Below are 15,031 nucleotides of genomic sequence, written 5' to 3'. Positions count from 1 at the left end.
TCCCAGAGCAATGAGAGGCTGCAGCGGAATCTTCCAGAGCACTGGAAGAAAGCACCTCCTCGGCAAGAGCTACCTGAATGTGCAATATATGCACATAGAGACATCATCCTACTAGATGTCCTAACATAGCTGGCCACAGCCTGCCTGGTCATGAATGGTATTGGACGTAAAAACCACGCCAGGGGGGCACCTGGGTAGCTCAGTGGTTGAGTGTCTTGTCTTCTTCGGCTCAGATCATGATCCTGGGGTCCTGGGATTAAGTCCTGCTTCAGGCTCCCCACAGGGAGCCTGCTTCTCTCTCTGCCCCTCTATGTCTCTCATGATCAAATGAATAAAAAAAGAAAAAGAAAGAAAAAGAAAAAGAAAAAGAAAAAGAAGGAAGGAAGGAAGGAAGGAAGGAAGGAAGGAAGGAAGGAAAGAAAGAAAAGAAAGACAAGAAAGAAAAGAAAGAAAGAAAGAGGCCAGGGCAGAAGTCTGACACCTGAATTACACTTGCAGAAGAATAGTCACCAACTCATACAGATGCAATGATATGCCGGGATACCTGCACCCGATGTTTCTAGCAGCAATGTCCACAATAGCCAAACTGTGGAAGGAGCCTCGGTGTCCATCGAAAGATGAATGGATAAAGAAGATGTGGTCTATGTATATAATGGAATATTCCTCAGCCATTAGAAACGACAAATACCCACCATTTGCTTCAACGTGGATGGAACTGGAGGGTATTATGCTGAGTGAAGTAAGTCAATCGGAGAAGGACAAACATTATATGGTCTCATTCATTTGGGGAATATAAAAAATAGTGAAAGGGAATATAAGGGAAAGGAGAAGAAATGTGTGGGAAATATCAGAAAGGGAGACAGAACATAAAGACTCCTAACTCTGGGAAACGAACTAGGGGTGGTGGAAGGGGAGGAGGGCGGGGGGTGGGGGTGAATGGGTGACGGGCACTGAGGGGAGCACTTGATGGGATGAGCACTGGGTGTTATTCTGTATGTTGGCAAATTGAACACCAATAAAAAATAAATTTACTATTTAAAAAAAAAAAAAAGAAATAAAAGTCACTAACTCACTAGTGAGGAGGGAATGTTAACATTGGGGCTGGTTGCCTTGTGTTCTGTGGGGTTGGAGCCTGGGTGCAGATGGAGTGATGTAGCCGTCCTTCCTGGTCTTATGATGATATTATTGAATGTCCCCAAGTTAAGAAGCCCTTCAGATGCTGTTACAGTTAAACTCTGTGTCATTACAAATTACTTGTTGGGCATGATTAAAAGCAACACTATTGGTTTTTTTGTGTGTGTGTGTGTGTGTGTGTTTTTTTAAAGATTTTATTTATTCATGAGAGACACAGAGAGAGAGAGAGAGGTAGAAACACAGGCAGAGGGAGAAGCAGGCTCCCTGCGGGGAGCCCAATGGGGGACTCAATCCTGGGACTCCAGGATCACACCCTGAGCCGAAGGTAGATGCTTAACCACTGAGCCTCCCAGGCGTCCCAACACTATTGCTTTTGAATGACCAAAATCAGTCACAGAATTTTGCAGGGGAATTTACTACAACTCTTTGTTAATGGCTCTGGTGAGTTCTGGCTCCAATTCTGGATGAGGACAGCTATTTTTCATCACCACTATAGAGACCCACACATGCTCTTTGCATTCTCCCAGGCAGGGCCACAGGACAGGCAGCCATGTGAAGTGCCTGTTCTCACCGCACCGAGGGAAGCCTGGGTGGTGAAGGAACAGCCACCAGGTGTGGACAGGATGGCCTCTCCCCAGCTCCATCAGCCTTCAGTTCCCCTGCCCTGCAGAATGGACACACAAACTGCCTACGACAAGGCTGTGTGGAAAGTCAGCAAGACAATCCATCTAGTACCCAACTAAGCACCTGGCACCTCAGACTTTCAGGAAAGGTGCATTCCCACCTGTCTTCCCCTTGAGAGAAGAAGCCACTGGCCTATTTTAATAATAGGTGTATTCACAAACCCATTATTTTTCATCAAGGAAATGCCCATCTGTGTGTGACCACCAATGTAGTAACACCATTTACCACTCACCTGTCCAACACCCATCAAACAGCCCTCTCCTGCTGGTGCCCCAGGGCCCAGCCTCTCAACCCAGACTAGCTTCTTCTCTCTGTTGTCCTCACAAATGTGTCAGCCTTGGGCCTGTGAGTGGTCATTTGGTGTGAGGTGGGACAGACCTAGCATTTATACATAGCTGTGACTTAACTTAATTCCTATATATATATTTACATATATATATTATATATATACATACATATATAATAATTATCTATAGATAATTAGATATTATAGATAAGATATATATAAGATATATATAATTATATATGATATATATAATTATATATAAGAATTATATATGATATATATAATTATATATAAGAATTATATATGATATATATAATTATATATAAGAATTATATATTATATATATAGCACAGTGCTATATATATAGCACAGTAGCACAGTCACTGTCAGCATGGCTCTCTATACCTGCTGCCTTAGCCCATGGAAGGTGGCTATGGGCTCTGCGGCCTGCGGCGCTGCATCCTCTGCATACAGGTGAATGTCGTCTTGCACACTCTGCGCTGGCCAAAACCCTACCACACCCCTAGCTTGCAGCTTCTTCTGACTGATGAGCACTTTCAGCATGTTTTGGGCATCATCATAGACTTTTCTGGCCTCTTCGCCTATTAGGAAAACATGGTAAGAACTCACTAAAAACTGGCAATGATAGAAGTGCCTGGGTCACTCAGTGAGTTAAGTGTGTGTCTTCAGATCAGGTCATGGTCCCAGGGTCCTGGGATCGAGTCTTGCATCGGGCCCCCTGCTCAGCAGGGAGCCTGCTTCTCCCTCTGCCTCTACCCCCACTTGTGCTCCCTCCCTCTTTTTTTCTCTCTCACAAATAAAATCTTTAAAAATACCAATGATAGCCAGCAAGAAACATTTCTTTCTGAAGCTACTACCCCTCCTCAGCCATCCTCTCCTGTCCCCCTCTTTCCCCTCAAATACGTCACTGGTGCTTGTGAGCACTGAGTATTAAGGGTTTGGGCTGACTGCAGCGCCCCTAAATGCCTCTGTTTAACAGAAGGCAGAGAGCCCAGCCTGGAGATTCCAACACAGTCTGTCAGAGAATGAAACAAAGCTGGCCAATCCTCCCATCACCAACCTTGCTCGTGCACCCATCACTCCACTACCCTCTCATGGCCTTGGGGGCTGTGGAACAGGTGGAGGGAAGTGTGGCCCAGCTCCCATTACGTGGCTTCAGCGTTGCATCTGGGTGGTTGTCGCTGCATGGCGGGTGTCAGGCTCCTCTCAGCCCTAATCCCATGCTCCTAGCAGCCCACCCCTCCACCTTGCTCTTCTCTGGCTCTTTTCTAACCCACTGTGACCCCATGGCTCTGGGAGTAGGTTCTGGGGGTGGGGCTTGCAGTTTATCAGCTCGCTCAGTACTCTAGCTTCTCACCTCCCCCAACCAGTGCTCTCGGCACAGTGGACTCCTGGGCTTTCCCCAGATAGGCGCAGGTGACTGTGCCTTCCCATCCTGTCTCCTCTGCCCGGGATGCCCTTTTCTCCAATCCCATCTCACATCTCATATCCCCAGTCCCAGTGCTTCCCACTTAATCTTCAAAAAGCACTTCAAACACCACCTCCCTCAGGAAGCCTCTCTTGACCTCCCATTCTGAGGCCTCATGTCTCCTGTCCACAAAAGCCCTGGGCTCAGCCCTGCAGCAGGAGCTTGGTGGGCTCCGCAGGAACTGCCCATCGCTGGCAGCTGTACATGCCAGGAGCCATGCACCAGAGGGCAGGGTCACACCATTACCTTCTGTTAATCCCTGGTGCCCAACACAGAGCCTGCCTTGTGACTGAGGTCAATCTGCATTTATCGCAGAAGAAATAAACAAAATACCAAATTATCCCATAAATAAAGGACCAATCTAGCAGCTTATAACCACTGAAGAGCTGAATAGGTAAACAATACTCTAGTTACACATGAGATGATAACAATACAGTACATCCTACAGAATCCAAACCCTTTGCTTACCACCCATCCTCATTTTCAAAGTCCCAACACTGTCTCGAATAGCCAAGCAGAAAGGAAGGGCTGAGTGAAGGGTTAGTTCTAACCTACAGCTTTGTCCTTAAATATCTTGGGAAAGCTTCGATTTGGGTATTTGCCCCGGAGCTGCCAGACATCAAAGAAGGGTTTCCAGTCAATGTAGGCCACCAGCTTTTGCAGGTCGTAGTCTTCAAAGACTCGAGTCCCAAGGAACGTGGGCTTCACTGTAAAAAGAAGTACTGATGTAGCTGCCAGTGCTAGTAGGGGGGCCTAGTACACACTTGCTCGGATGCCTTCCCGCCAGCTCTTCCCTGCTCTGGGGCTCCCACACACTCCCTCCCACTTGTTCTACAAAGTGCAGAATTTTAAATTATCACAGAGAAGGAATAATTCCTCTAGCAAATCTTAAATCAAACCACTCTTCCCAGGCAAGCTGACTTCTCTACACCACCCCTTGGAAATTCTTCCCTCAGCCCTTTTTCTAAGAGAAAAGACTTGGGTTCCTCTTCGCTTGCACAAATGAAGACAATAGTACCATAGATGCCGCTGCAGAAAAACACAAATATAAGGAAAATGCAGGGAAACAAAGCATCAAATTCAGGATCCTGCATGGGACGGAGAGGCACTCAGGCAACTTCCACTATGTTTGTGTTGCTTCGTATTTTTTTTAAAAATGGGCACCAGGTTATTTCCCAGGTGGCTAGGGGTATACATGGGTGTTTAATATACTGTGTTTACACCCCTTTGTGAATCTAAAATAGATCAGGAGTGAATTAATGACAAAGAATTCAGAAGACAGATGGTTCCCCGGGGCCCTCTGTGACACCACAAGCTGCACTACTTCACCCCGCCCCTCCCAAGCTCACAGTGGGGTCAGGCTGGAGTCCAAGATGATGACTACGCCACCAGCTTCCTGGACCCCATGTCCCCAGTTCCCTGTTCTGTAAATAGGATCAGAGAACTTACACTCTCCTACTCACCTCAGGTGCTCTGGGATAACACCAGAGTCTCGAGAGTATTTTTGTGTCACAAGATAGTAAGAGGCAGACGTGAGAGGGAGACACAGGGAAAGTACGAGCTGCTTCTTAACTTTTGCCTAGAAATCTCTATCCTTTCACACATGCTCATAGTAGCACTTCTCATTTGTGGCTGGCCATCTTTTTACTATGCAGAACAAACTCTTCTGCATAATATCCTATCGTGTTGATTTGTTTGACAAGAAAAAACTACCGATTTCTGCTGGATGAATGCTCCTCTTGCCTGGAAGGGCAGGAGAAATGCTCCACTGTCGTCACTGAAGGATGCTATTCTAGAATTCTACCACCAAGGACTTTGAGAGAAGAGCCCCTTTTTCTTCCCTTTACTGATTTCCTGCAACTACTCTAAGAACAGGTCATCCTCTGAAACATCTACCTCAGGGGCCTCACTGCTCCTCAGGCAGTGGCCTCACACTGGGGACAGATGGCTATTTGAACAGTATCAACACTGCTGCCCTGCACCATGAGCCTTTGGAACACTGTCTCTGCTGAAGCGTGTTGGATGTTCGACTTAGTTAAAATGGGACTTTCCCTTGTGCTATTTTTCTAATTTCATAGTGAAAGGTAAAGGGAAAATAATAGTTGGACTATACAGTGACTTACATTTTTCAAAAGTTGAGCATCTTTTATCCTCACAACCTACATAGGGTAGTTCTTTTTTACACATTAGGAACCGTCAAACATGGACATAAGACACTCAAGGTCATTAAGTGACAGGAGTAGAACATGGACCTCTGGACTTCCGATGTAGGGTTTCCTACTAAACCACACTGAACTCAGTAGGCCTGAAATTAGAACCAAGCTCTCCCACATTTCTAACCTAATGCCCTCAACTCTGCTGAGCATGTACAGAACACAGATGTTGCGAGCACTGAGAGCAGATTTGAGCTATTACCTTGGAAATACAGATTCAGTGACTACAACCCCTGTTCACCCTGTGGCAGTCCTGCATTTGTACCTTATGCTTCTCTGAGCATGTCAAAATATCTTCTGTATTTGGCTCCCTCATGAACACCTCAGTAAGGCAAGAGAGGTGGCTGGAAATAAGAAAGGGAAAATATAGAATAGAGGGAAGCATTCTGAGAGAGAATGGGAGTGAGTAAGAAACAGGAGCTTTTGCTTTGCGGTAATGTTCTCCAGGGCTGTTCAGGGTGAGGGCATCTTCAATCTCAGACACTCCCTGTCTGCACCTGCGCCTGCCCTGTGACCCAGGCCACCCAGGGACAGCACTGCCCAGGCAGGTCTCCAGGGCTCATGTCAAGCTGCGGGGGGGCCACTCAAGCCCCGCATAGAGAAAGGACAGAATGTGGATCAGAGGTCAGACCAGAGATAGGATCCCAGTGACCTTTCAAGCTCTTACCTGAAACTCAGAGTCTTCACATGTGAGTGGGGCTAATAGCACATTCACTACAGACCCATGTCAAGCTCTCAGAACTGCTGTGGTCAGTCTCAGGACCCATCTGGTCCTCCATAAATGGTACCCATGTACTTTTATTTTCAGTCACCACTGTCCTGCATCACTATTATTAGACACAATGAAGAGTCTCTAGCTGCCTATGTGATTCTGTAGCCAAGTCAATGCAAACACCTCTCCAGCTCACATTATCACATATGCCCTCTCTCTCTAACCCACAGCCAGACCAACCTGGAGGCGGCTCTGACAGCCAGTCAATATGGAAACCATTTTTTCTAGCTTGACTTAAGGTTAAATATCTTCTCTCCTATGAGAAAAAGAAAAGTTATTTTAGTCAGAGACTCTTAGCTTTTCAGCTGCTACTATGAAAGTATGTCCAAAAACCTAGTATATGACTTTTGTAAAAAAAAATAAAAATAAAAAAACAACAACCCACAAATGCTTTAATTAATTTAAGTTCATATCATCAAAAGCTCTTCCTTTTCCACCCAATATGGCTTTACATCAGCACCAGAATAGAGAGTGAAGATTCAGCAAATATCCATTAAGCATTGATACACAGACACAAGGCTGGCCTGTACCCTTCACCAGGTGGGTAAAGCCTGGCAAGGGAGCAGTGTCCTGCCCGGGCTTTTGGAGCACCTGAAGCCAGGGTTAACGGGCCTGCTGCCAACCAGCCCAAGGACCCGAAGGCAGAACTAAGAAACTGTCAACTATGGGTGGACCTCAGGAGACCCAGAAAGCCAAGCATAGCATCTTGCACTAGTCAACACCTCATAAATAGCTGTTCTCTTCATGATGTTTGTCGTCTCCTTTTGTGCACCTAGCCACCCCCAAAATGTACCCCGTACCCCACCACGGACAAGGTCCAACAGGCAAATGGACTGGGAAGAATGGACTTCTCAGGAGTAATTAAGCCTGCTCTCTAAGGATTCCCCGCAGCTTCTGTAGAGAGGGTCAGTTCCTGAAATACTGCTCTGCACAGTCTACATTACGCTGTAGGGAGACAGGCTGACAGTGGTCCCCATATGCCATTTCAGTTTCTGTGTTCCTGCTGGGTATGTTTTACATGTTCTCATAATTCTGCTATGTGGCACAGCACCTAACACCTACTGTGTACCCCATAAATGTTTAGAATAAATGGAATTAATTTTAGTATCACCCCACAATACTGGGAACTTAGACACCAGAGAATTCCAACTTGAACTAGAAAACAGGGCTTCTCTAAAATGATCCTAAACCTTTGCCCTCCTTAAAACAATAAAGTCACATTAAAAAATGCAGGACTGTTTTAACGCCCAAACTAGCAGGGACCTGTTTTTGTCACTTACCTTGAGAGATTCGTAATGGTCCTGTCTAATATCTTCATATTCTTCCATGATCTCCTCAAAATATTCATCCTTTAGATTCTCATCTAATAGTTGCGAGCACTGAAAATGCAAGATGAAGTTCAAGAACCACAGAGGAGTAAAAAGAGACAAACAAAACATGAGCAACCCTGGTCATTTCTAGTGATGCCTCCTTCTGGAAGCTTTCCCTAGTTAACACCACTACTCTCTCTTCTCTAGCTCCACGTATTTCCACTGGGCTGTGCATCAGTAGACCAACAATGTCCAACCCTCATACACCCCAAGAAAGGCCTGGCTCTGGATGGCTCCTGTGAGAGAAGCTCTAAGCCCTTGTAACATCCTGCCTGATAAGAAAGTCTTTGTCTACTTGGAGCCCTGGGCCACCCCAGATAGTTTATGCTAACAATGTGATCCTGGCGGGGGGACTTGGCTTATGTTATATCTATCTGACCTCTAGAGTAACTAAGGCCAGTCAGGTGCTTAAAGCATTCCATCTTCCAGGACTGCCTGCCTATAAAAGCCTGGATACCAAGGCTTGGGTGAGCTTCTCTAGTCAGTGATGCTCCGTACATGGTGTCCTACAGTGCAAGGATCATGTACTGTCCATAGGACTCCACTAGGGCAGGAGAGCTGGAAGCTGGTTCTTGGTCTTTCTTGGATTCCACCCTTTGTATCTTCTGCCTTTGGTGATTTTAAATCTGTATCCTTTCATGGCAAGACAGCATGATTGTGTGTATAACAATGTTTCTGAGTTCTGTAAGTTCTTCTGGCAAATCGCTGAAACTGAGGGTGGTCCTGGGGACCCACACAACACACTAGTTAGGTACTGCTCTCTTGTGTTTCAAAGATGCTCAGTGCATCTCTCCATCACTGCATTCCCCAACAACTTGTAGTATCTGTGTATCTACTTGTCTCTATAGAGGACAAGCCCTTGGAGGGCAGGACTATACCTAAACCACCTTTGTGCCCCCCGTTTCTAGCTCTGTGTCTGGCTCATACAAGGTGCCTCCTTCCTAAATGTCTGCTGAAGGAATGAGGTCAACAATCTTCACGGTCAACTATGAGCTTCTGCTAAGAAAAGAAAGGAAACCCAACATCTGAGAAATGTGAGGTGACTCAGTAAACTGTAAAATGATGATCAGCTAAATCTCATTTAAGAGTGGGATTATCAAGGTAGTGGAAGAACAGCCATCACCAAAGCGCAAAATACAATTCTAAAGAAAGAAGAAATGGTTGCTGATCACCATCGGTTCAAAGCACTGAGATGCCCCATCTCTGCAGCCTCTAGCTGGATCTTCCAATAAAAGCGTCCGGAAGTTCAGTATCATTATATGAAACTGACCAGGTTAGACTGGACGATGGCTGAAGTGCCCACTGGCTTGACACATCCATAATTCTACATGAATGTCGAAGTATCTCTAATAGCCATCCAATCCCCTAAGAGTTCGTATAAAGTCAAATCACTTGAAGGAACTTAGAGAAGACCACCGTGGCAAGCCTAAAAAAAGGCTCCTGAATGGTATTCACACCACAAAGTACTTCCCAGCCTTACATCAACATGAGCTCAATGGAGTCCTCATTTAGGAAAGCCTGCGAAACCAAATGAAGACAGGGAGGGGATGCAGACCCTTGAGCTCCCTAAAGTACATGGAACCAGCGTTTTAAAATATTGTTTAAAATACCACATTCTGCTAGATTTTAGACTCTGAGAAAGCAATGCCCTGTTTTTCTAAACATCCAAGGAACTTTTAACAGTATTTGACACAGCTCCCATTGGGTAGACAGAGCACACCATGGTCTGTGGCACTGTCTACACCCCATGAGGCCCTAGCTGCCAGAGCCACAGTGACCAGCCCATCCCTGTCCATTAAAACTTGCTTGATGTAAACAACAAGCTCATGGCCTATTATCTGGGCTGATCTTCGTGATGTTTCCACCACAAAATCAGAGCTCATCGTGGGTTTTCACGTCAATCATTCAGACGTGTTTTATTCTTTTATTCTTTGTGACAATGACAGCACAATGAGAGGGAATAAGGTGAAAATATATTTTATAATTTAGAAAGAACTAAATATTGGCACCTCAGTTTCTACTTAAAAAAAAAAGGAAAGGGGCATCTGGGTGGCTCAGTGGTTGAGCATCTGCCTTAGACTCAGGTTGTGATCCCAGAGCCGAAGATCTCCGGTATTGTGATTGAGTCCCACATCAGGCTCCCCACATGGAGCCTGCTTCTTGCTCTGCTTGTCTCTCCTCTCTCTGTGTCTCTCATGAATAAATAAATAAATCTTTAAAAAAATGAACAGAGGACAGTCCCGGTGGCACAGCGGTTTAGCGCTGCCTGCAGCCCGAGGTGTGATCCTGGAGACCCAGGATCGAGTCCCACGTCGGGCTCCCTGCATGGAGCCTGCTTCTCTCTCTGCCTGTGTCTCTGCCTCTCTCTCTCTCTATGAATAAATAAATAAAATCTTTTTAAAAATAAATAAATAAAAAGAAAGGAAAGAAAGCTGGGGCATCCTGAGATCTAAAGCTCCAACGGTCATATAGTTGCCACATTTTGGAATTTTTAAATGCTTGACCCAATGGTTCAGAGCATGGGCCTTTGCCATACCCACTGGAGTTGGATCAAAAAATTCTGAACCAGGGCACCTGAGTGGCTCAGTTGGTTAAGCATCTGCCTTCAGTTCAGGTCATGATCCCGGGTCCTAGGATGAAGCCCCACATTGGGCTCCCTGTTCAGTGGGGAGTCTGCTTCTACCTCTCCCTCTGCCTCTCCCCCAGCTTGTGTGCACTCTCTCCCTCAAATGAATAAAAAAATAAGTAATTTGAAAAAATTTAAGACTCTGAAGCAACAATCAAACTAAATGAATTATACTACTGACTCCTGAAAAATGTCATCAGCCATCACCCAAATGACTTATCATTGCACTTACATTTGAGTCATTTCAGAAGGTGGCCATTTCTTTGTATATGAGAAGAGCCAACCACTGCTGGCTGTCCAGCTAGACCAACTGGAAAGAGCACAAGTGTCCATGTCTCATCTGGCTTTCGGGTGGGCCCTTACTGCTTTAGCTCTGCATGACAGTGAAGGAGTGCCCTCAAAATGGAATCCAGAGGCCAGTTCCTTCCCAGCCAAAGTCCTCCACCTACCCGTGGGGGCAACGCTACCAGTGTATACTCGATGAGGGCCAATGGCCTGGTCTCCAAATGGGAAATGTTCAGTGATTCATTAGCATTCGAAAATAGCAACAAGCCTTAAAAAGAGGCCCATTGGTTACTCAACCATAAACTCAATACAAGCTCCTTATATGAAGCACAATTTAAATATGAGATAAAAAAAACTGTTTTGAAATTGTAGAAACATAATTTATACATCAGTCTACGTCAATGGCAGATAAAAAACTGCGACTTTATGATTCCAGTCTGATTTCATTATATTCTTTATAATAAAGGAAAATCACTAAATATTAATGAAAGCAAGTTTAACGTGGCATAGAGTAAGACTTGCTTTCACACCGCACACCTGCCACTTGGTGAATGTGTGGCCTCAAGAGAGGTACTAACCTTTCCATTCCTGTGTCCTCATCTCTAAAACAGTAATAATTAAAGTATTTGCTTCATGGGGATTAAAAAAAAAAATCCATGTAAAGCACTTAGCACAACGCCTGGCATACTACCAATTTCCAATAATGTTAGCAATGATTGTTCAACTTCCATATAAATGAGTTCACAGATCTGGGAGGATGCCATTGGAAAATGGGAACTGTGGTCACCGGAGTTCAGGCTGCGTGATGTCACCTGGCAGCCTCACAAATCACCAGACCCCTGGGCAACTTTCCTGGCCTGTGAATACGAAGGCTGGGCTATATTAGCAGTTTTTAAATTGTGCTTTTTTGAGAACTAGGTGTGGGATGAAGGACAGAAGAGGCTGCTCTTACTCATACTGTACTGTACTGGAAGACAAGGTTTCTGTGGCTAAAACAAACTGGGCAACCATAGGACCACATGGTCCCTCAGATTCTCTCCCACTTTATTTCCTGTTATACGATGAAAACAATGAAACATAACAATGAGAGAGGATATTAGGCTTTACTGATGGAGAAAAGCATATAAACACACACTCAGGTAAGTTGTATACTACATTCACTGAGCAAAAGCATCTAGTATTCTGCGTTTTAGACATCTAGAGAATGTTTTTCTTTTGTTGGGTAGGGTCAACTAGTCTGTTCCCGGTCAAATGTCTTTCTATCTGGAAATAGGTCACTTTTTAAAAATTCCACATTCTTTTTAGCTCTGGCTTAGAGTTAAGACAGTATATATTCATATTTGTAAACGCATGTAAATGGCTGGAACCTTTCTCCCTCCAGGTTGGTGTGTCAAGGTCATGCATCTTGGTACCATGTCTCTTACTCAGACCAGCATTCTGGTGCTGGCTCAGGACGTGGTCTTCAAAAGCACAGGGCACTCTTGCCTGGCACCCTGTTCCAGCAACGGGGGCAGTGACACCATCCAAAGCCACATGCTCTTCTTCCACATTTTTTAGTAGATTTGAACAAAAATTAAAGATAATCTTGGGAAATACCCTTAACTCTGAATCTTCTCTTCTACAACATATCTGAAATAATATAAGGCCCCACACTTACCACCACCACACTCTTGGATGCATCCAGGACATGGATTACAGGCGCGCTGTATCTTGGAGCTATTTTCACTGCTGTATGGGTTCTAAAAAGAGGGGTCAGGAAGAAAAACATATCCATCAGCGCTGACAGTTCCTACACAACACTTGTTTGGAACCATTAGAGACAATATGTTTCTACACAGTGCTTTCCAGAGGAAGATTTTAAAGTAGTTACAAATACCAAACTTCACATTTCCCTTGTAAAACAAGGGGACTTCCTCCCCACCATAAGATGGGGAAGCCAAGGGGAGAAGACATGGGTTTGTCGGCTCAGGCTACAAAAAAGTCTATACCAAAATGCGGAAGATTTTGTCCTCAGCTCTCTGCCAACGGGAACGAGACTGTGACCTCATACTCATTAGTAGCCTATCTGAACTGATGGCGCTAACCAGCCCAGGCAATTGCACTTTGCTGCCATAAAGGTCAGGCTGAGTTTCTTCCTCCAAATAAGTTGGGAGAGCATCCAGGGCCCTGGGGAACCAGACAACAGGCAAGGGACGCATGCACTAGCTGCTGTTCCCCATTCCTGAGGGACACTACCACTTCCCAGTTCCAGCCCCAGAAGTAACACAGAGGCAAAAGCAACAACAACATTTTATGCTAACATGGGGTCAGCCCCAAACCTAAGGGGGCAGGACTCTTCCTGGAATCAGATGCTTTCATATTTTTCCCCCTCATCTAACATGCATTTTCCTTTGGAAAGATGTCCAGGATATGCTACTATGTGGGGGGGAAAACAAAGTAACGGAACAGTATGTTTAATACAACTCTGTTTTTTAAATAAACAAACACTGCCACCCTTAACCTGCCCTGACCTGCCAACCTTACATGTAAGTTTCTGTATATTTAGAAAAAAACAGAGAGATACACATCCGGTGTCAATGCTGCTTAAACAGAACTTGGAGGTGGAACTGAAGGCAGGAAGGGAGAGACTAAATTTTACTTTACATTACTCTGAAGTGTTTGACATGTTCTATTAATAAGCATGGATTACTGAGGTGACTTTTAAAAACCAAGAGAATATTAAAGGCACAATAGTATATGTGAACATGTTCTTAAGAGGCTTCTCAGAGATGACTAGAAATTTGGTTATAATAAGACAGACAAGACCCTGACATTTCACTTGCCCCCTTTCTACAGGTAACTCCATACATGGCTAGGAAGCAGGGCCCTAAAGCCCAAAGTCACAAGAACTGAGTTTTACAACAGACGTGCAGGCCTAAGGTCTGCTGTTCAAGAGTCTCTTCTGGCCTTGGGGGTTAGGGTACAAAGCAACAGGAGGAGTCAGACCATGGCCCCGAAGCAGCCACATGAACTCTCCTGCCTCCTGAGGATAATGTTTGGTGACCACTGTGTGCTCCAGGCCCAAAGATTTGAAAATACCTTCGGTATTCTACAAGGTGGAGATTTTCAAAAAGGAGGAATAATTTGTTGTTGTTGTTGTTTTTTTTTAAGATTTTAAAAAAATTTATTCATGATAGACATAGAGAGATAGAGACAGAGACACAGGCAGAGGGAGATGCAGGCTCCATGCCAGGAGCCCGATGCAGGACCCGATCCCGGGACTCCAGGATTGCACCCTGGGCCAAAGGCAGGCGCTAAACCACTGAGCCACCCAGGGATCCCCTAAGAATAGTTTTAAAGCAGAAACTGCTTCCAGTTTCTCAAGAGAACATAAGTGAGACTATGCTTTCTTCCTCCTCCTTCAGCTGGTCAGCTCTTAGAACATACAAATACACCTCAATATATTTTCTGCTTGAAGTTCTGCTAGGAAACTGTAAGCCTGATGTGATTTAGTGGACATTTCCCTTAAAGGGAACCAGTACAGTTTTAAATCTTAAAAGTCAACACAGTTAATATTTATTAAGCATCCAATGATTCCCAGTGAAATTCTGGCCATTGTCTCATGGATGATCACTATTTAAAAACAATACCACCAACAACAACAAATAAAAGCAAAGTGCTGCCTTCTAGCACCAAAAAAACAAAACAAAACAAAGCAAAACTAAAAAACAAAACAAAGCTAAATGAGCACAGACATGATCTGAACTGGCCCAGCCATCAAGAGTACTTCTGGTTTCCTTATAAAATGACATGACATTGATTCTACTTTCTCCTAAACTTCCATTTGTGCAACCTTCTCCAGCTGGAAGCAGAATTTTTTCAGAAGTCTGAAAGGACGTAAAACACTGGAATCTCTCCTCCCCTCCTATAGACATGTCGGGCCCTGAGGGTGAATGTCAGCTCCACCTCTGCTAAGTCCCCCATCAACATTGGTGATTCAATGAGTTGCCCCTTCACCTATACTTGCCAAATGGGCATGACAGTGTTAACTTTGGAAGCTCTTTTTTAAAAACTCTGAAAAAGAACAAGTAATCCAAGCATTTTTTTCATGTCTTATCCTTCCAGAATTCAAATGTTTTACATAAATACAGCATGACCAAAAAAAAAAAAAAAAAAAAAAATCCTCAGAATTT

At 44.6% G+C, this 15,031-nt stretch overlaps 1 protein-coding gene across 3 annotated transcripts in view; it reads right to left on the bottom strand.

Moving 5' to 3' along the window:
- Positions 1–15,031, bottom strand: part of MTR (5-methyltetrahydrofolate-homocysteine methyltransferase) — a 106,330-nt gene that overhangs the window by 7,903 nt on the left and 83,396 nt on the right. For all 3 annotated transcript variants that reach the window (XM_041749065.1, XM_041749066.1, XM_041749067.1), the window contains 5 exons: positions 12,517–12,598; positions 7,859–7,957; positions 6,759–6,834; positions 4,145–4,300; positions 2,510–2,706 (listed from right to left, as the gene is read on the bottom strand). In XM_041749065.1, coding sequence (XP_041604999.1) covers positions 2,510–2,706; positions 4,145–4,300; positions 6,759–6,834; positions 7,859–7,957; positions 12,517–12,598 — 610 coding nt within the window. The remainder of the gene's footprint in view (positions 1–2,509; positions 2,707–4,144; positions 4,301–6,758; positions 6,835–7,858; positions 7,958–12,516; positions 12,599–15,031) is intronic.

The sequence above is a fragment of the Vulpes lagopus genome, chromosome 3 (assembly GCF_018345385.1).
Source record: "Vulpes lagopus strain Blue_001 chromosome 3, ASM1834538v1, whole genome shotgun sequence".
Classification (NCBI taxonomy): domain Eukaryota; kingdom Metazoa; phylum Chordata; class Mammalia; order Carnivora; family Canidae; genus Vulpes; species Vulpes lagopus.
The sequence above is the reverse complement of the archived record's forward strand: the minus strand, read 5'-3'. Positions and strand labels throughout refer to the sequence as shown.